General features: G+C 46.6%; 1 protein-coding gene across 2 annotated transcripts in view; it reads left to right on the top strand.

The window, feature by feature from the left end:
• ETV6 (ETS variant 6) overlaps window positions 1-21,843 on the top strand; it is a 253,263-nt gene that overhangs the window by 214,877 nt on the left and 16,543 nt on the right. For both annotated transcript variants that reach the window (XM_005652587.3, XM_001924598.6), the window contains exon 5: window positions 13,954-14,499. In XM_005652587.3, coding sequence (XP_005652644.1) covers window positions 13,954-14,499 — 546 coding nt within the window. The remainder of the gene's footprint in view (window positions 1-13,953; window positions 14,500-21,843) is intronic.

Here is a 21,843-nt window from a genome sequence, read left to right as displayed (position 1 = left end):
TTCACAATGGGAATTTATGTCACAGGACAAATGTATCTTGTTTCATCTCGCAACAGTGCCCGCAAACATCCCGCCTGAGTGCTTGACATTGAAATCTTGCCTTCTGTCCTGGCAGCCACGTGGCAGTGCCAGAAGCTGGGGGTGGGGGCGGGGGGTCTGTGTTAGCTCAGAGGTTCTTCCAGGCTCTAATGGGAGAGGACAATGATCATAGTTGAACCCTTTATTTTTTTAAGATTTTATTTTTTCTATTATAGCTGATTTACAATGTTCTGTCAATTTCTGCTGTACAGCAAAGTGACCCAGTCATACACACACACACATACACACTCTCACACTTGCTTTTCTTTTCACATTATCCTCCATCATGTTCCATTACAAGTGATCAGATAGAGATAGAGTTCCCTGTGTTATACAGCACAATCTCATTGCTGATCCCCTCCAAATGCAATAGTTTGCACCTACTAACCCCAAACCCCCAGTCCCTCCCACCCCCTCCCCCTTGGCAACCACAGTCTGTTCTCCATGTCCATGAGTTTGTTTCTTTTCTGTAGATGGGTTTATTTGTGCCATATATTAGATTGCAGATATAAGTGATATCATATGGTATTTGTCTTTCTCTTTCTGACTTACTTCACTTAGTATGGGAGTCTCTATTTTGTCAACATTCGTTACCTCTCCGATGTACACACTTCTGAAAGGATGTCAGGCCTTGGGCATTGGGCGAATGGCCCAGGATTCAGATAGCCACCCAGGTCTAAAAGAAATAGCATTTCCACTCTTCCCTTACTTAGTTATAGGAAGGGAATGCAATATTATGTAATTAAAGTAGCCTTATAATTTTTGATCCATACCAAGACATTTAAGCTGGTGAAATGGGACTCTAGTAAGTGAACTAGGACAATAGACATGAACCAGGACCCTCCCTGACAAACTGGAACACGTGGTCAGCTCAGATAACATGTTTTAAGGAATGGGATCGGAATGTCAAGAGACCAGGTTCTAATCCTCCGTTCTGCCAAAGCAGTCTGAAGGGTTCACTTTCTCATTTCTCTGGCCCTTGGTCACCCTGGTTATAAGACAGGGGATTCGACCAAATGGTCTCAGATCTCAGAGCTCTCAAATCCTAATATTCTTTCCGAAGTCTGAGTCTCCCCGGATGGTAGGAAGATGAGTGAGACATGTCCTCTACCTTGACATCATGGGCAACTGAAATCCAGAAAAGCATAGCAGTGTCCCACCTGATGGTGCTCAGAAAGGTTGAACATCTGTTCTCATTTATCTCACTTTACCACGAACTGCTGGTACTGTTACACCTCTCAGTAGTCAAACCAAGAGTAGCATCGTTCACGGGTTTCAGAGGAAAAATCTCAGTTTAAATAGATTCCTTTTCTTTGATTGTTGGTGACCTTTTTTATTGGCGTGAGATGAGTTAGACCTTAGATAGCTATGTAGGAAGGACACTCCTTCTTTCACCAAAACCAGGAAGCTGAATATGTTTAGAAGCTTCAGACCAGCAAAGGGCTATAAAATAAATGTGTATTTTATCATATGCACTTGTGCTATTATAACTCCTTTTGATAGTAATTCCTTGGGTTCCAAAATCAGTGACTTGTGGCTGCTATGGGATATTTAAAAGAAAAGCTTTGTCCAACGTTATATTCGATTGCCACAGGTCCTTGGTGTTAGAACTTCTTGAATAGTGATTTCCTGAAAGCTCATTAAGTGATAGACAACACACTGTAGGCCAGGCTGGTGTCAGAGTGCGGTCAGCTCTGCGGAGTCACCCCGGTCGGGCTGGACATGAGCAAGTCTCCAGGGAGGAGGGATAGGATCTGTGCTTCTCAGATGTTCTCATCGCACGACCTCTTTGGGGATAATTTCAGCCCTTCGGTCCTGCTGTCTCCTGGGCCCCACCTTGGAGACTGGGAGGAGATTTTTCATCCCTTGCATCTGAAACTTTCACACATGCTATGCTGTGAGTGTGTCTGCAGTGGGGAACACAGTTCTTTGGTGCACGATCTGCTCTGGGGCTGCTCTTTGTCACCAGGTAGATACGGCACCTGGAAGCGAGGATGAGAAATTCCAGGTGTCCAAATACAGTTCTCAATTCGTTACAACTATCCCATGGTTATGGCCCAGGCAGTAGAGAGAAATCATTTCTTCATGGAGGGTGGGAAGGGTGGCCTATATTCTGGGATGGCCTACAGAAGTTTTATTTATATGATTGCTTCACTGGAGGAAACGCTACCCCTTCTCCCTCCCACCTCCATCACCCCTCTCCTCCAAATTCAAGCGTCCAAAGACTCCTTTGGAGGAAGGAAATCTTATACAATTTTAGTGAGATAATTAAAGGAGGTGAGGTGTATGCATCTACTTCATAATAACAAAATAATAGCCAACATTTACTGGGACCTCGTTGTATTCCAGGCCCTGTTCTAAGTTTTCACATGTTTAATTCATTTGATCTTCCAAAGCATTCCTATAAAGAAGGAATGTTATTTTCACTTTTTAGAAGGGGAAATTGAGGCTACGAGGGGTAAAGTAGCATGCCACCAAATCACATAGCTACGAAGTGGCAAAGCTCAGACTTAGCCCCGGGTCTGCTTGGCTCCAAGGCCTGTGCTCATTCCACTGCAGCTTCATGAACAAGCCGACCAAAGTAACATTTTTTAATTGTGTATGTTTGCAGGCACCTTGAAAATAGGGCAAATGATTCAACAATGAGGAGAATTCTGGAGATTAGGATGCCAGGATCGGTCCCCTGCCTAGGGTGCAAAATCCTGGCAGGTCCCCACACTCCCAAGAGCCTAATGTTTCTGCTTCATAGTATAGATCTTCCTAGACTTAGGATGGGGTATGCCCCCAAAATTCCATTGTAAGCTGAAAATATCCCAAGTTGAAAATGCATTGAATACCCTTAACCTATGGAACAGCACAACTTAGCCCAGCCACCTTAAACTTGCTCAGAACACTTACCTTAACTTGCAGCTGGGCAGAATCATCTAATGAAAACCCTATTTTTATAATCGAGTGTGAAATATCTCATGTCATATGCTGCATACTATGCTGAAAGTGAAAAACAGAATGGTTGTCTGGGTGCACAGTGGCATTAGCCAGGCACCTTTGTGACCACGTGGCTGGCGGGGAGCTGTGCTCACAGCCACTGCCCGACATCCCCAGGGAGTGTTGTCCTGCATGTCGCCAGCCCTGGGGAAAGATCAAAATGAAAAGTGTGAAGTATCATTTCTACCTAATGCATATCACTTTCGTACCTTGCTAAAGTCGGAAAAAAATGTTAAGCCCAACCGTTGTAAGTCGAGGACCATCTGTACCCGAAACTGCCAAATTTAAGCCCAAAAAAAGTCAGAGATAACTTTCGAGACCCCAGTGTATGTCTTCAGTTAATGACATTAAAAAGTCATACTAGGAGTTCCTGTCATGGCACAGTGGTTGACAAATCCGACTAGGAACCACGAGGTTGCAGGTTCAATCCCTGGTCTTGCTCAGTGGGTTAAGGCTCCGGCATTGCCATGCGCTGTGGTGTGGGTCGCAGACGCGGCTCGGATCCCGCATTGCTGTGGCCGTGGTGTAGGCCAGTGGCTACAGCTCTGATTAGACCCCTAGCCTGGGAGCCTCCATATGCCGTGGAAGCGGCCCAAAAAGACAAAAAAAAAAAAAAAAAAAAAAAAGGAAAGAAAAAGTCATACTAAAGTGGACTGAATTGACCCATTTGGATCACTGATTGCCTCAGGATGAGTGGATTTAAGCAGGACGAACATCTGCCAGCCTGGGAGAAGTGTGGGTTCTGAGTCAGGCTCTGGCCTCTGAGAGCAGAGGTGCAGGCACTCATCCTGCTCGGCCAGCCCCGAGAGTGGGGGCGCCCTGAGAGCTGCATCGCCCCCCACCCAGGGCAGTGCTGAGCAGGCACCAAGTAGATTAGGCTTTCAGCGGCTCTGGCCACATCCTATTATCCATTGTTGAAAAAACCATCCCGATTTTCTAGGCTTTCTGGAATCGTGTTTGTGACGGGTTTAACATCTTTGCTCTATGTGTTAAGCATGTGAGGCAGGTGGAGCCAGAGAGCCCTGGATCCAGACCACCTGGGCTCAAATCACCAGCTGTGTGACTTTTCAGGCAAATTCTTTAACTTCCTGTGTCTCCATTTGCGTCTGTGAAAGAATGAAAATAGCAGCGCCTGGTGGACATGATCCGTGTAAGAGGGTCAAATTGATACAGGAAATGAATGCCCTCAGAACAGCATCTCTTCCACAGCAAGCACTTGATAAATGCTACCACGATTATTATTATTTGCTATTCTTACCACTATTTCATTGGGTTTTTTCTTTTCTTTCTATGGCTGCACCCACAGCATATGAAAGTTCCTGGGCCAGGGGTCGAATCGGAGCTGTAGCTACAACCTACACCACAACAACACCAGATCCCTTAACCCACTGCACCGGGCAGGGGATTGAACCTGCACTTCTGCAGTGAGCTGCTGCAGTCAAGTTCTTAACCCACTGCACCACAGCGGGAACTCCTTTTTTTTTAAGCTTAAAAAAGTTGAATTGTAATAAAATACACATGACAGTTACCATCATAACCGTTTTTAGGTGTACAATTCAGTACTATTAGGTTGATTCACATCATTGTGTAGTTGATGGTGTTTGCCTACCTCCAATTCCAGTTTTCTTAACCATTCCTTTTATTGCAACAGCACGTGCTTTGTGCAAACACCAGATTTATGCATCTGGACATAGGAGAGGCCTGTTGACTACCCAGGCCATTATCCTAGGACTTCTTCATGGATTAAACAGGCACCATCGGTAGCATTATTTCTGTGGGAGAATACATTTAAAGTGCCAATCTTAGAGTTCCCTTGTGGCTTAGTGAGTTAAGGATTGGCGTTGTCACTGCTGTGGCTCTGGTTACAGCCATGGCCTGGGTTCCATCCCTGGCCTGTGAACTTCTATATGCCACTGGATACAAAAAAAAAAAAAAAAAAAACTCACAGTATTGTTAATAAATTAATATTTAAAAAGTAAATAGGGCATTCCTATCATGGCACAGCGGAAACGAATCTGGCTAGTAACCATGAGGACGCAGGTTCCATCCCTGGCCTCGCTCAGTTGGTTGAGGATCCAGCATTGCTCTGAGCTGTGATGTAGGTCACAGATGTGGCTAGGATCTGGTGTGGCTGTGGCTATGGTGTAGGCCAGTGGCTACAGCTCCGATTGGACCCGTGGGTGCAGCCCTCAAAAAAAAAAAATAAATAAATAATAAATAAATAAATAAAATTCCAACCGTGATTCAGGACACAGCCTGCTTTGAACATGGGCAGTGCCTTACTTTGTCGCACCTGCAGTACCTGGCACCTGGTGGGTTCTCCATGCCCATCTGTTAATATGGCTCACACTTAATCTCCTCTCGCCCTTCAGAACTCTAAGCCTTTTGTGCCTCTTGAATCTGGCAGGAGGTGAAGAGTCCCTCAAAAACTTCCCATTGTCCCTGGCAGCAGAGCCTGCAGGTACTAGTCAACCCTGCCCCCCACACCAGGCCTCCCTCCCCTCTTCTCTCGCTGCCTTTCCTCTCCAGGGCCCTTCTCCCTGCCTGGCCTCCTGGACATCAGGGTCTAGGGCAGCACGACCTTTTCATCTCTGACCCTGGCGCCCGGTGCCGCGTTTGGTTGTGTTGGGACCATGTGGAGACACCAGGCAGGATCATCAGCCTCCTTCCGGGAGGACCTATTCGGCTTCCCACCCCCAGCCGCCTCTTCTAGTTGGTGGCGCCCACCCTTAGCCCAGGGACTAGCTTGCTCAATTGAGCCAGAAGCTTGGGGGACAGGAGATCCCCCATCCACATGAATAATTCCCCCCGAGGTAACCAGGAAGTCTTCAAGAAACTTTCTCTTACCCCTCAGGAAATGCCATTTGGTTCCTTTGAGATATGGGGGCCGGAGGCCATTTAAGTTCACCCTCCAGAGAAGGAAGCCCTCAGCTGATGTCATGTCATCTCCATCTCGTCTTCTCGCTCTGTCCCTTCTCCACACGCCTCTGCCTCATCTTTGCGCTGCCCTGGCCCCCTCCCTGTGAATGCTTCTCAGGGTTTACCTCCAAAGGGCTAACTGGCTCATCTGAAACCTGATCCCTTGACTTCTTCATTCTCTTCTTGTGTGGGGATTTCTTGAGACTGGGGAGACCCCTCTACAGCCTCTGTGATGAACAGAGCTAGCATCCAGCCAGGAGCAGAAACCTCACCTGTGTCTGGTGTAGACCCACCCACACCCTCAGCCCTGGACCACCAACAGAGGTGGCTCATTGGAGGCCATCCCACCCACAGGGATAAAGATTAGGCCTCAGCATCCCCGCAGGTCACCTGTTCTGTTCCGTGTCGCCCCTTTCACCAAATGCTTATAAAATTCTGGGAGCTTCCATAGGATTTATTGTTTATGACCTCAGACGTCTGTGAATCATACATGCCGAATGAGGGCAGTTTTCATCTCAGGCCCTACAAGGGAATTCAGTGAGCTGGAAACACTGAAATGGGCAGGCAAAGGGTTAGCCGAAAGTCTTGGCTCAACCTCTTGGAAGGGCAGTAGGAGGGCCGCGTTGGGGTTGCCGCAGATTGGGTGGCTTGAAGACATGCATTATCTCACAGAGCTGGAGGCTGGAAGTCCCACCCCAATGTATGGGCAGGATCAGTGCCTTCCGAGGCTGTGAAGGGAAAAAGTCCATGCTGTCTCTCTGCCTGCTTCCCAGTGGTTTGCTGGCCATCCTTGGCTTGTAGATCTCACGTGGTTTACCCTCTGTGTGCTCTTCATTTAGCACCTGTAGCTTCGTGTTGCGTGTTGATGTGTCTGCCTTCTCCACTCAACCATGAGACCTTGAGAGCAAGAACCACATATCCGTACTCTTTTCCAGATTCTGCATCAAACACATTACGCCACACACAGTCTGCATCACTGCAAGTTCTTTGCCTCCTTTTAGATCGTAATGACTGTGGCAAAAGCTTCCCTTCCAATCACGTGGTGTGTGTGTGTGTCCATGTCCAAGGTCCCCTTTTCATTAAGGGCACAGCCAGACCGGAGCCCACCCTGCTCCATCATGACTTTATCTTCCCTAATGACATCTGCCGTGATCCTTTTTCTAAATAAGGTGACATTCTGAGGTATGGGGGGGGGGCGCGTAAACATACAGATTTTGGAGTGGGGGGACACAAGTCGTATCAGGGGGTGACAGAACCCGAGTATGTATATGAAATCTGTTTTGAATTCCATCTCAAAACTCGGAGCAGGAGTTCCGTTTTGGCTCATCGGTTAATGAATCCAACTAGCATCCATGAGGTTGCGGGTTCGATCACTGGCCTCGATCAGTGGGTTAAGGATCTGACGTTGCCGTGAGCTGTGGTGTAGACCAGCAGCCACAGTTCCAATTTGACCCCTAGCCTAGGAACCTCCATATGCTGCAGGTGCGGACCTAAAAAGCAAAAAAAAAAAAAAAAAGCCTCGAGCCTTTCATTTTCGTATAGGTCTTTATATCATGCATTGTTCCTACTAAACTGTCTGGGAAATGGTCTCTTTGGTGTTGCGGGGGCATATGGATCACTGAGGATGATGAGTGAGAATTACCTGCTCCCCCCCCACCACTTTCATCTCCCTAACTTCTCTTATCATCATCCATGGGCTTAGAGAAAGCATGAATGGGGAAATGTGATCCTGGGGTGTGAGAGAAACTTGATCTTAGCCTGTGCTCTGCCCTGGAAATTTCCTAGTCAAACCCCAAGACTTTAACCAAAGGCAGAGTTTTGTTTTTTAGGGTCTACTAGTTAATCATTATATATTGTGATTAAATTGGGTCCAAAAAAAAAATTTTTTTTTTGCTTTTGACTATTTAGGGCTGCACCTGTGGCAAAGAGAAGTTCTCAGGTTAGGAGTGGAATCAGAGCTGCAGCTGCCGGCCTACACCCCAGCCACAGCAACGCAGGATCTGAGCCACATCTGTGACCTACACCATAGCTCATGGCAACACCAGATCTCCGACCCACTGAGCAAGGCCAGGGATCGAACCCACATCCTCATGGATACTAGTCGGATATGTCTGCTCCGCCACAACGGGAGCTCCAATTGGGTCAAATGTGGGTGAATTTTGGAGACACTTTTCTAATGAGAAAAGAAGCTGAGAAAAGAAATCAGCCCTTTTTTGTGACCATCACATTCACAGTCCTAATTTGTGGGGGACTCTTTGGTAGTGAGAAGAAGGGCTGGTTTGTATCTAGAAGAGGTCTACAGAGAGAAGGGTTTGGGATCAGAAAGTACTTTCAGAATGAGGTCCCAACCAGACCTGGGTCTTCCCACTGACCGATTACTTGCGGCTTTTCCTCTCTCTTCCTTGTGTGTTTCTCTCCCATATCAAGACCTTCAGACCAAGGGCAATGTGGATTATTTCCCAGTTTTCCAGCTGGGCCGTTCACCAAGAACAAACCCAGACATCAAGGCCAGACCGAAAAAAAAAAAAAAAACTTCTTGTTTTAGACAGAAGACTCCTACATCTGGGGGATTTAATGCACCCACTGTCCTCTCAGTGCACTTCCTGTGTCCGGAGCTTCTCTGCCTGCCGCCTCTGGTCTCATAAGTTTCCATACCCCGCTGCCAACTTATAATAACAGAGGCAGCAGGGCAGCAACGTCAGAATCCACTCCAAACGTGGGCACGTGCTTTGCAACCTGAAACAAAGCTTGGAAGGGCTCAAGGCAGACCTTTCGGCCTTGACAGTGGTTGTGCCCAGACCACCAGGAGCCTGGAATTAAATACCCTTAGATCCAGTTCTCTGCCATTAATGTTATCAGCTTCATCAAGTACTTCCTCTTTCAGTGGTGTCTGCCGAGAAATAAATAAATCAAGCTCCTCCGAGTCCTGTTCCTGCCCAGATCCTGAGTCAGAAGTAAGATCTGAGCTGGATTGTCCAGAGCACTATCTCCCTCCGTCATTGTTCCCAAAATCTAGGCAGGAACAGAGAGTGAAATTTCTCCAGGACATTACATCAGTTCCTCTTTTCCCCTTAGCATGAAAGTTCTTCCTCTCGCAGCCCTCCCCGACTTCCTAAGGCTTGTCCTGAGTGCACACCCATCCACTGAGCCTTGAAACCCAGGACATCAAAGAAAGCCTGCAGGTAACCAGACGACTGGCCACCGCCTGTGTCCGTTTGGAAATTTGTAAGACAGGAAATGGATTCGGGAAATGGGATTTTGAAATACATCGTCTTCATCATCCTTGAGTGTTTTTAAACCTGAATAAGTTTAATGAAAGGGAGACGTTCTGTAAATGGCATTTAGAAGAAAATATATGAAACTTCAAAATGCAGCTGTCTTAAATATGGCTTCCCGTGATCATATTCGGTGACAAATGAGACGTGAACCATGGACAAAAGATAAATTCATTTTTGTGGAGGGCAGAATTGATCCATATTAGCTCTGAAAAGAAAACGTGCCTCATCCCTGAGAGATCACAGATCATGTCTATCATACTAATTATCGCAGCTATTAAATAAGTTAATTCCACGGGCCCAATCGGTACCCTGTAAGTATTTACTTGCACTGAGGTTAAAGTGAGGAAGTTGGTACTTGTCATCCCAACCTGTATCTTGCAAGGTTGAGTACTTTAAATCCCTTTATAAAATTATAATCAGAGATCCTTCACATCTCCTGAAAACGAATAGCACCTCAGTATCATCAGCTATTTTATGAATGTGCACATTTTTCCAACAGTCTCATAAGAGTTTTTATAGTTGATTTGAATCACAACCCAAGCAAGTCTGTCTGTACTTTGCAGATGGTTTGATGTGTCTCTTAAGTCTTTCTTTTTTCTTTTTAGGGCCGCACCCTCAGCACATGGAAGTTCACAGGCTAGGTAGCAATCAGAGCTGCAGCTGCCAGCCTACACCACAGCCACAGCAATGCCAGATCCTTAACCCACTGAGCAGGGCCAGGGATCAAACCCACATCCTCATGGTTACTAGTCAGGTTAGTTTCCACTGAGTCACAGTGGGAACTCCTCTTAAGTATTTTTTAATCTATATATAGGTCTCCATTTCTATCTTTCTAGTGCGTATGCTTGCACACTCTCTCTCTCTTTGCTAGCTGTTTAAGAAAGAAGGTGGCCATGTTAATGTAACTTTTCCCCTGTATATGGTATAACCTTTTTTCCCCCCTCTGGTTGCTTTCAAGATTTTCTCTTTATCTTTGGTTTTTAGCAGTTTGACTGTGTGCCTGGATGTAGCTTTCACTGTATTTATCTTGCATGGGATTTACTGAGCTTCTTGGATCAGTATGTGTATTTGTGGTTGTTGTTGCTACAAATTTGAGGACAATTGGCCATTATTTCTTCAATTTTTTTCCCCATTCTTTCTGTTTTCTCCTGTTTAACAATGTTACTATGACTGTGCAGGAAAATCATCTTAAATGTTTTCTTAGAGGAGCACACAAGTATTTGGGGCAGGATATCAAAATCTTTAATTTGCTTCAAAATAACTTAGTTAAAACATATGCATTAGGTAGGGGGGATAAAAAAAACTCTCCTCTATCCAAAAAAAAAAAAAAAAAAGTTTTCTCCTTCTTGAACTCCAATTATATTTCTTTTAGACCATTTAATATTATTCCATAGATCACTGACGATCTGTTTTTGTTTTTGATTATTTGTTTTCAAATTTACTAGTCCTTTCTTTTCTCATTTCCAATCTACTGTTAAGTCCATTCAGTTCAGTATTTCATTTCATGTACTGTATTTTTCAGCTATAAAATCTTTTTGTATACTTTCCATTTTTTTCTGATAGTTTCCTTCCGTTATCACTTATTATGACCATCATTTTAAGTGTTTGAACTTATTTATAACAAGTACTTTAAAGTTCTTTTTTGCTCATGCCAACATCTCAGAGTCTATTTCTGTTGACTGCCTTGAATATGGGTCACAATTTTCTGTTTCTTCATATGTCTAAAAAAATCATTATTGGATACTGAATATTATAGATAACACTTTGTAGAGATTCTGGGTCAAGTTATATTCCTCTGAAGAGTTTTCATTCTAATGCTAGCAGACAGGTAAATGACTAGCCAATCACTTTGAATTTGTGGAGGCTTCGCCTTATATTTGGTTAGGGAAGATCTAGTTCCATTTTGCCTTTAGCCCTTAGCAAATCCCTTTGTCCCAGAGTATAGTCCTCACTCCTAAGGTGTGGCTATTCTTGGGTAATAAACACCCTGAGGTATTTACAGAGCCTTCCTTGCCAGAAGTCAAACTCTGAACTCTATCTCCAGTACTGTGGCCAGCATCTGAGATTTCTGCTCATATCTTGAACAATACAGCTATTGCCTTTCACTGAGCTCTTTGGAGTTCCCCCTGCATGTGTGTTGTTCAGGAGCACATGATAAGGATTTGAGAGAACTTTATCTACTCCCTCTGAGGCTCCCTCCTTTATGGAATTTGTTTTCTCAATTTTTTTACCCTTTTGGCAGCTTTATACTCTACTCCCTGACATCTCAAGCGGCTTTCTGTTCATTTTCTAGCTGTCCCATGCTACATGAACTGGGGCAGACCCTCAGGGTGAAAGCTGTATAAATTTGGCTCTCACTCTGGGCAGTTCCCTTCTTTCAAGAGCGAAGTCCCCTTCAGTTTTCTCCAGTACCCTCACCTAACTTCCATAAGTATATTTTATCCAGATTCTATCATTTCTATATGTAAGAAAGTCTGATACAAGTCACTCTGTCATTAACTGGAATCCTCTTCTCCTTTGTAAGCATAGTGATTGCATACTGTAAATACTTCATCTTGCTTTGCTTAGCTTTTTAAAAAATGAATTTTGGTCAATTGTGATAGATTTTCAATGTTAATTTCGGCAGCCCAGCAAAGTGGTTCAATTAGACATAAATATACATTCTTTTTCATATTTGTTTCCATTGTGGTTTATCACAGGATACTGAATATAGATCCCTGTGCTCTACAGTAGGACCTTGTTTACCCATTCTATATATACTTTGTATCCGCTAATCCCAAATTCCCAATCTGTCCCCTCCTGCTTTGGTTATCTAACTGTAGAGCCTGGAGACCAGTCTTTAGCAGAATCTTGAGATACTTCTCATTCCATTTTATAGCTGTGTAGACCTCCTTCATTTAGAAACATGCTGACATTTCTTAAACCAGACTCCTACTGATAGCTATTCCAGTGGTGAAGCGCTTTAAAATTCCTGGCAGGATGTTGTTATACAGTGGTTACAAAATAAGCCCTTTACCTTCAAGTAGACGCTCTTTTAATGCTCATGAACAATATTTCTTTTGTTCATGGTCTCATATAATCGGTGAGATCTAGTGGAGTCCCCATTTTCCTATTAACGCTGTATAAAATTTTAAGAAACCATCTCCCTTGCCTCTGTGTTCTAACCCTATCAGACTCCCAGGTCCCCTGTATGTGTTCTTTGTTAGATAGCGTCATGATGGATAAGGAAGATATCTATGACTTGCTTTATTCAGAACCATGGACAAATCTTTGACCAGAACAGGGACCTGCAAGTATGCACATCCTTTCAGGTGGGAGAGCTCTGGGAACAGGTGTTCCAGAGATGCCTCATCAAGATGAGTATGGTACCCTGGAGAAAGCTCCATTCTTGAAGGCAGGTTTCTTTTCTTCCGATCCTTAGCAGAGACTCCTACAGCCACGTATGTGCTGGTCCTGCCTTCAGTCCAGCCCACGGAACTACTGCTGCTGCTGACCTGTATACATGTCCGATGTTGTCCTTGCTCAGATGTCTCCAGCCTGAAAGTTCAGGGGGGATGGGGTGGAAGTATTGTCAGGGTTGTCCATCCCTCCTCCTTCTCACTTAACGCTACCTGTCTGACCCATTTTAGGGACCATACATATAGAAGGTGACCCTAAATCTTCTTTCAAGTACAAGGTTGTCATTTTATAAATTCAGCCCATTGTTCATGCTTAGAGCAAGGTTTGGCTTTTTTGTTTTTTTGTTTTAGAGCTGCACCCACGGCATATGGAGGTTTCCAGGCTAGGTTTTGATGAGACTTTCCTGCCAGTTTCTACATAGCAATAAGGCAGATATTATAATAGATACATAGGTTCTAGAATCTGACTGGAGGCTGGGTAACGTTGGTAACTTGCTCAACTTTTTTTTTTTTTCTTTTTAGGGCCACACCACAGCATATGGAAGTTCCTGGGCCAGGGGTTGAATCGGAGCTGCAGCTGCCAGGCACAGCCACAGCCACGCCAGATCCAAGGCAAGTCTGTGACCTACACCACAGCTCACAGCAACGCCAGATCCTTAACCTACAGAGCGAAGCCAGGGATCAAACCCACATCCTCATGAATACTAGTCAGGTTTGTTACCACCCTGCCACACCGGGAACTCCCAGTTGTTTAACTTCTTTATCTTTCCATTTTCCTCTCCTGTGAAATAGAAGTAGCAGTAGTATTTCCTCCTTAGGCATGTTGTCCCTTTTAAACAATATAATCCAGCTTATAGGATATATAGTCGTTGCGTTATTATCATTGTCATTATCATTAATACCAACCACTCCTGGAGGCAGAGACTCTGCCAACTGGGTTATGAAAAGGTAAAGCAGTGAAAGCAACTAGAGGGAGACCCTAAAGGACCCTGAAAGCCACATCGAAGAGTCAAACAACAAAAAGATCATGAATGTTTGGCTTCCTTGTGTTTCTAAGCCACTGGAAGGTGATTACGGGAGTGTTTGTAGATATTCTTAGCTTCTCTGGCAGCAGGAAAGGAATTTCAAGTATGTGCACTTTAACTTTTGAAGCAGTGACAAAGACCTCGTATCCTCAGGAGAATGGTGCCCCTGCTTCCCATCGCCCTCCACAGTTGCCACTTTTAGGACCACAGTGAGGTCCTTCTCCTGACCGTCCAGCCGGGTCTCTGATTGTCCTTCCCTCTGCTCCACAGATAACTGTGTCCAGAGGACCCCGAGGCCGTCGGTGGAGAACGTACACCACAACCCTCCCACCATTGAACTGTTGCACCGTTCCAGATCGCCCATCACGACAAACCACCGGCCTTCTCCGGACCCTGAGCAGCGGCCCCTCCGGTCCCCCCTGGACAACATGATCCGCCGCCTCTCCCCAGCCGAGAGGGCCCAGGGACCGAGGCTCCACCAGGAAAACAACCACCAGGAGCCCTACCCCCTGTCAGTGTCTCCCATGGAGAATAATCACTGCCCACCGTCCTCTGAGCCCCACCAGAAGCCCTCCAGCCCCCGGCAGGAGAGCACGCGGGTGATCCAGCTGATGCCGAGTCCCATCATGCACCCCCTGATCCTGAACCCCCGGCACTCCGTGGATTTCAAGCAGTCCCGGCTCTCGGAGGACGGGCTGCACCGGGAAGGGAAACCCATCAACCTCTCCCATCGGGAAGACCTGGCGTATATGAACCACATCATGGTCTCCGTCTCCCCGCCTGAGGAACACGCCATGCCCATCGGGAGGATAGCAGGTAAGCGTGCGCTGCCCTTGCCACCCGCCAGCCCCATGCTCTCCTCGGAGCCTGGCAGCCGGCCTCCCCCTGTCGCAATGAGGCGCCCTCAACGGCTCTGCGAGGGCAAGTGGAGGCTTCTGCCTACTGAAGGCGAAATCTAATGGGCTCGTTAATGAGGCCCTGGGATGGAGGACTTAATGAGCCTCAGAAGTGTTAAGAAACACGTGTCCTCCGTCCAGCTTACAAGGAGAGTCACATCGGTATCGCGGCTGAGCGAAAACATTGAAAATAAAAGGTTTATGAGCATGTTAATGGCCCTGTCCCGAAGTTTCCAGCGGCTAATTAATGAGCAGGCACAGCATAAAGAACCTTTGATTCAGGCCTGTAATTCCATCCTATGGGCAGGAATTCCATGCAGCCTTCACCTGGGGAGGGAGTGGGAGAGAAAAGCAGGATGAGGGTGTTGGAGGCAGGTGTTGCTGGGTCTATTGGGCAGAGGAAACCACTCCCGAATTCTTTTCCTTTTATGACGACAGGCCCAGATTTGCTTCCCTAAGACGAGAAACCAGTGGAAACCGGTGAAAAAAAAAATCACCACATTGTGTTTTTGCTGGCCCGCCCATAATTTACATGAAGTCATTCTCCAGAAGCTAAATCCTGTAACCTCTTGGCAATGTTAGCTCTTTTCCTAGAGCTCCTCTCCATTCACGAGACTTTTTTTTTTTGGCGCACCTACTGTGCACAAACACATCAGAAAGTAGGAAGTGTGGAGCTGGTTTCACACAGTTATTTCAAGGGATTTAAAATTTGCTGGGAGAGACAGGTGTGAAAACCGCTGGGATATAAGGCAGAAGGAAATAAGCCCTCTGCCCTGCTCAGTCAAGGCACAAGCATTTGTCGAGTACCTACTGTGTGCTGGGACGATTCAGTGCTATGGAAGCAATGCGGAGAGAAGGACCCTTTTGACTGGAGAACTGAGGAAGGGAGGTAGTTCAATGCTGAAGATGATTATGGGCCAACCGTGGGAGGGAGACATGGACACAGAAGAGGAGTCAGAACTGTTCAGGGAAAGGTGAGACGTACCCCTTCATCCTTGAGACCATGCCCCAGGACAGAGCTCCCGCTGAAGCCAAGGATGGAGCAGTGCTCACAATAGCATGACAACCCAGGTCCCGCAGGCTGCTTTTAACTACCTCTGCCTTGGCTCATTGTCTCCCCCCCCCTTTTTTTTTCCAATCTTCCTAGGGCCACACCCATGGTATATGGAGGTTCCCAGGCTAGGGGTCAAATCGGAGCTACAGCTGCCCACCTACACCACAGCCACGCCACATCTGAGTCACGTCTGCGACCTAGACCACAGCAATACTGGATCCTTAACCCACTGAGCGAGGCCGGGAATCAAACCTGCATCCTCATGGATACTAGTCAGATTCGTTCCCACTGAGCCACGATGGGAACTCCTCAATGTCCCTTTTTTAAGTCATTTGTTTCTAAGATTTCCTTTAGCCCCCAGGGCACCTCCAGTGTCACCTTGATTTTATCATTCTAAATAATTTACATCAGGGACATTGAACCAAGAAAATGGCCAAGAACTGTGATGTATAGGCTTCAAAACCTGTGAAAAATGAAATGATCTATGCTTAGAATGTGATTCACAGTCATCCCACAGGGTTGGGAGTGAAAAATGGGTGGGGCGAGCCTAAAATAAGGTTAGTCATGAGCCGATGGCTGTAGGTCTGGGTGATGGATACACAGGCGTTCACATTATTGTTCTGTTTACCCTTAAACACATGGAAGGTTTTTTGGTAATTGAAAAAAGAAAAAAAAAAAAACTATGAATAGAAAGAACAGGGGATAACGCAACAAAGAGCTTATTAGGCAAAGCATGTGAATTTCCCCAGATAATTGATAATTGGAGAAAGAGGATGGGGTCAGTATATTCCTGGGAATAACACAGATGACCTGTCTTGGGCTTTCCTTCTCGTCTGTCCACACCCTGCTTGTCTTGTTTCTTCCGTGGTCTGGATGGCAGTGCTGGACACTGTGCGGATACTTTCTACTTGTTTCTAATCCTCAGCACAGCTCTTCAGGGCAGCTTGTTGCCATCTTCCTTTTATATGGAAAGGTCATTTACGGGGGAAACCTCAGAGGAAGCTGAGCGCTGGAGAAGCAGAGGTCACACAGGGCTGGGTGACAAGGCCACAGACCAGCCCTTGCTGCCCCGCTGGCTGCTGTCTCCTGAGCTGCCCTTGTAGTATCTGCCTTTTTCATCACGATCTGGCTGGTCCGCCTCCCCTGTGATGCTGTCTGCACTGCAGACTTTTTAGCCACCCGAGATAAGCCCCATATATTAAGTTCATTGTTTTAGACGTAGAGCTGTTTTCTCCCTTGTTTGTTACGTCTGTACATTTTTTTAACATGAGTCTCTTAAAATTGTGCTATTCTATTGGTATAGTCAAAAGTTTAATAATCTCCATATGTCTGTATTCCCTAATTTAACCAAATCCAGATTTGCTAATGTAACCAAAGGCACTGTTTTTCCTCTCAAGGATGAGACGAGGTTGGGGAGTCCATGATATAACATTTAGTCTTGACCCTGGAAGCCTCTGAACAGAGCCCATCACAATTGCAGGCTTCTTGGTTTCAAGTGGGATACACTGGTGTCTCCACCCCAAGCCTTTCAGTGTCTTTCTGGACGACTCAGATCCTTGTAGAACTGATGCTGCGTGTACTGGAGTCCAATGCACTGAAAGATTCTTAGGTACGATGTCAAGTTCTGTAAAAGCTGTTCAGATCCCTGTAAAGCAGCTTCTAGATGGCAAAACTTAGTTCCTTCAGCCTTTCACGTGAGCACAGAAAGCACTAAAGGCGCTGCACTGTGTCACACAGCATGTCACTCTGAAGAAGACTGTCGCCGGAGGTATGCATAAGAACACTAATCACAGATGTGGCTTAAAAAGGTACCCGTTCTGATACAGTTTGTGCAGGGACTCCTGGATGTATGGCTCTGGATACCTGCTGTGTTTAGGGCACTGCGCTGTGCTCACGGCGGTGGGGTGTTCGCAGAGACGTCAGACACCGTCTTTGTTGTCAGGGAGCTGAAGACAGTTAGCTCCAAGTGCAGTCCATCTTCCAAGGACCCCCGTGAAGTGCTGTAGGAGGTCAGCACAGGGGTGTTAGGAAGGCTTCATGGAGGGGCTGGCTTTTAGTTGGGCCTAGATGAGTGCTTCGAATGTGGACAAGCGGAAACTAGAGGAAAAGAGGTCATTCCAGATGGAGAAAACTCCAGAGCAAGAAAAGGCCTGGTGTATTTGTTCTATTTCACATAGAAATGTAAACTTAAGAATCCAGGTCCATTAAAAATCCATATTTTGGAGTTCCTGTTGGAGCTCAGTGGTCACGAATCTGACTAGTATCCATGATGATGCCTCGCTCAGTGGGTTAAGGATCTGGTCTTGCCAAGACCCCTAGTCTGGGAACCTCCATGTGCCCCTGGTACAGCCCCAAATAAATAAATAGATAATTCCATCATATTTCATCAATCTTTTTTCATATTTTAATATCTCTAAAATTGGGCGGTGTCATACAATTAAAGAGATTCCATGCAAAGTGATGATAGGTATTTACCTGGTGGAAAAACTAAAATATTCGATAAAGGAAATCTAGGAAGTAGTTGACAGAACACAAACCACAAATTAGATCCATTGAAATAGCACATGGAGCTGATTTTGAAAGGTGTCGCTTATGTTTTCAAAGTATAAAAAGGACTGTTATTGAGTTTAACAAGTTGGAGTGGCTGGTGTTTATGGCAGAGAATTTAACACAGGACAGAGTGGGTTCTGGTTGTTTATTGACTCGTCAGTGGTCTGTGCAACAGTGGGCAAGTTGCTTCTTTCTGTGCTGTGTTCTGCTTCGTATCCTCAGGAAAGGGTTGCTTGGCGGCAGGGGGATAGGCGAGCATCTGTCACCTTTTAACATTTTCTCAGCCCACCTTAGCTGGCCTGTGTCTTGCTAAGGTGTTTCATAGCCAAAGAATGTTAGAGGCAGTGAGCATCGTACTTGGAAGGTTAGCACAGGTGATGCTGTGTTTTCAGTGTTTATTGAAAATCATTCTTAGAACTCCACGATTTCAAAGCTACAAAGGTCTTTCACAGACGAAGCAACTGAGCTTCAGGCCCATGAAGAGTCCAGCCCGGAGCTTCATCCAGCATTCTTTCCAACACATTCGTTTCCTTCGGACCCAGGGACTGGAAACGCTGGCCTGTGGGCCAAATCAGCCACCGCCTGTTTTTGTAAATCAAGTTTTATGGTCACATGGCCACACCCATTCACGTCCTACTGTCTGTGGCTGCTTTGGGGCAGGGCTGAGGTGCGGCCGAGATTGGATGGCCAGCAGAGCCTCAAATATTTACCCACTGGCCTTTTAGAGGAAAGGTCCACTTGCTCTCTGTTCTGCGAAGCTGTGTTTGTGTTCAGGATGCTTGGACTCATAGGCATAACGCAGGAGGCAGAGGTAGAAAACACTGTCCCTTCGCTCAAGGAATTACTTGCACTTCAGAGAGTGAGGGGAGCCTAAGACATGTGCAGGCAACAGGGACAAGTGATAAAAGGAGGCAGCTAAGTTCTAGACTGCAGGCTGCTTGCCGACCCGCCCAGAGTAGTTATAACACCATCATTAACATAAATAAAATACAGCTGAGGAAAGAAATTGTAGCTTGGTATACCTGGACGATGTCGTTAAATCATTCACGCATTTATTCAAAAATCATCACATGTCTCTCTGTGCCAGGCATGTTCCTAGCATCTCTAAATGCCAGATGGTGTGTCTTTGCAGGGTTAAGGCAATAGCGCTCTTACTTTATGCGATCAGAAAAACTAAGCCCTGCTTTGGTTTTACCTAGAGACAGCTCCGTTTTAAACGAAAAAGTTTAAGTCATTTTTGGCTTTCGCTTCCAGTTCTTCAATTCCCTTAAAACCTGAGTTGCCAGAGTCTTCCCGTCTGCTAGTCCCTTCCTTGGCCTTAATCCAAAAGTCTGCTAAGGAGGCAAAATTCTTTGGCACACTGGTTCATAATCCCTTCATGGCCCCTCATCTGCTGCACAAAAGTGGGGGCTTTGGCGGTCTGTACACACCTGGTTGTTCAGAGTCCGTGACCCACGCAAAGAGAATATTTCTTTTCTTGCGCCTAGCTCCCAACTTTTGCTTAAGTCTCTTGATTTGCTTTGCAAACTTGAACGGCTTCATGGTCTTTGAGGGTATCATTGGTGAGTTGATTCTGCAGCAGGTGAGACTAGAATGATCCCATCCCCACTCCCAGCTCCGGTGACCCCGATGTCCAGCCCTCGGATGGACTTGTTTCGGCTCCTTAAAGGGACATTTTAATATGTGTGTGTTATCTCCCAAGGCTGCATTTTTAACAGTAACAAAAACATTCTCATCAGAAGTTCCTATGTGGTGCAGCAGATTAAGGAGCCAGCATTGCTGCAACACAGGTTCGATCCCTGGCCCCGGGGAACTTCCACATGCCACAGTTACAGTGAAAGAAGGGAGGGAGGGAGAAAGTGAGAGAAAGAGGAGTTCCTATTGTGGCTCCGCAGAAATTAACCCAACTAGTATCCATGAGGTTGCTAGCTTGATCCTTGGCCTCGCTCAGGGGATTGAGGATCCAGCGTTGCTGTGAGCTGTGGTGTAGGCGCAGATCTGGCATTGCTGTGGCTGTGGTGTACGCCACCAGTGGCAACTCCAGTTCATCCCCTAGTCTGGGAACCTCCATATGCCGCAGGTGCAGCCCTAAAAAGAAAAAAAAAAAAAAAAAGCAGGGAGGGAGACAAAAAGATTCTATCACCAAAGAGATAGAGTTGTGTGGCTTACCTGTCACCTGGCTAGAGCAGTGTACTTTCTTGGTTGGGCTTGATTGACTGGATGAGTCCTGTATGCACAGAAATGCAAGCCTGGGAGCCTCTCATCTGACTTCAGAGGAAGGAACCTAAGCCGGAGGAGACTCCAGGGCTGGCAGACGGAGGCTCATCCTCAGGGGCTTTAGCGGGGAGTCCCACAGCACCCCTCTCTCTTGTCGTTGCCATCTCTGCTTCTTCCCCTGTGGTATCTGTGGGGAGTGTCTCAAATGAGGCACATGGACTTTTCTAAATGAGCCTCCGGAACAGGCCTGAGGGGGGAAAAGGCGTCGTAAAGGAGAAGCCCACGTGGCTTACACTAAAATGATAAGGACAGTCTCGTCCCTGGGCCTTTGGAATAAGGTGTGGGCATGTGCATGCATGTGTGCACCCTGCACTCATGCACGCGCGCGCACACACACACACGTGTAAATGCTGTGTTTGGGGAAGAGAAAGGACGGGGTTATAGGGGCCCCCTCTGCATAAGCCAAAGGGGCTTGGGGCTTTAGGAGCAGCTAGCAGAGCTCTGTCCTTCCACACTCTCCGCTGTAGCCCCCAGACCCAGCCCTCCTATAGCTCCCAGCTTGGGGTTTTCACCCACAGCCAGTGGGGGGAGCGGGAGGGTGCCTGGGGCAGCAGGTGGACCTGTGGCAAAGAGCTTTGCATGTAAATATACAGCACCTGCAGGGTAATGTCTAAGTGTGGGCGCCCTGCTCATTTTTCTTTGCTCTGCTCCAGGGCTGCAGAGAGGAGAGCGCAGAAGGTACAGCCAGCACCACTGCCCACTGGAGCGGGCACGGGCACTGACCCAGAAGGCCTGGGTCTGGGCGTTTGTTCCAAGGGATGCAGGGCTGCACGTGCAGCCCTTCTGAGAACCCTAGTTTCCTTATTTCCTTGGAGACTCACCTCCTGAAGCTTTGCCCGCTGTCCACATATGGAGGCGATGGGTGACACCATCAGAAAGGGCAGAGTCCTTCACTCCAGCAGGGGTAGCCCAGGTGGCCTGACCTCACACACTGCCCAAGTCACTGCACTTCATTTACATTGTGAACGACTGGGAAATCAAAGAGCCCTAAAAGAGAAGTTTCAGGACAGTCTTTTTTTCAGGGGAGGGGGGGCTATACCCACAGCATGTGGAGGTTCCCAGGCTAGGGGTCGAGTCGGAGCTACAACTGTCAGCCTACGCCACAGCCACACCACCACCAGATCCGAGATGCATCTGTGACCTCCCCCACAGCTCACAGCAATGCCAAATCCTTAACCCTCTGAGCCAGGCCAGGGATTGAACCTGTGTCCTCATGGATGCTAGTCAGGTTCCTTACCACTGAGCCACAACTGGAACTCCTGGGCAGCCTTTTTAAAAAACAAACAAAACAAAAGCCAAAAAACACTACCAGCACAGTAGCTAGGTGGAAAATAATAGAGGAGGCTTGAGGCAACTGGAAATCGCGGTTCGTTTCAGGCCAGG

This window comes from Sus scrofa, chromosome 5 (assembly GCF_000003025.6).
Source record: "Sus scrofa isolate TJ Tabasco breed Duroc chromosome 5, Sscrofa11.1, whole genome shotgun sequence".
NCBI lineage: Eukaryota > Metazoa > Chordata > Mammalia > Artiodactyla > Suidae > Sus > Sus scrofa.
The sequence above is the reverse complement of the archived record's forward strand: the minus strand, read 5'-3'. Positions and strand labels throughout refer to the sequence as shown.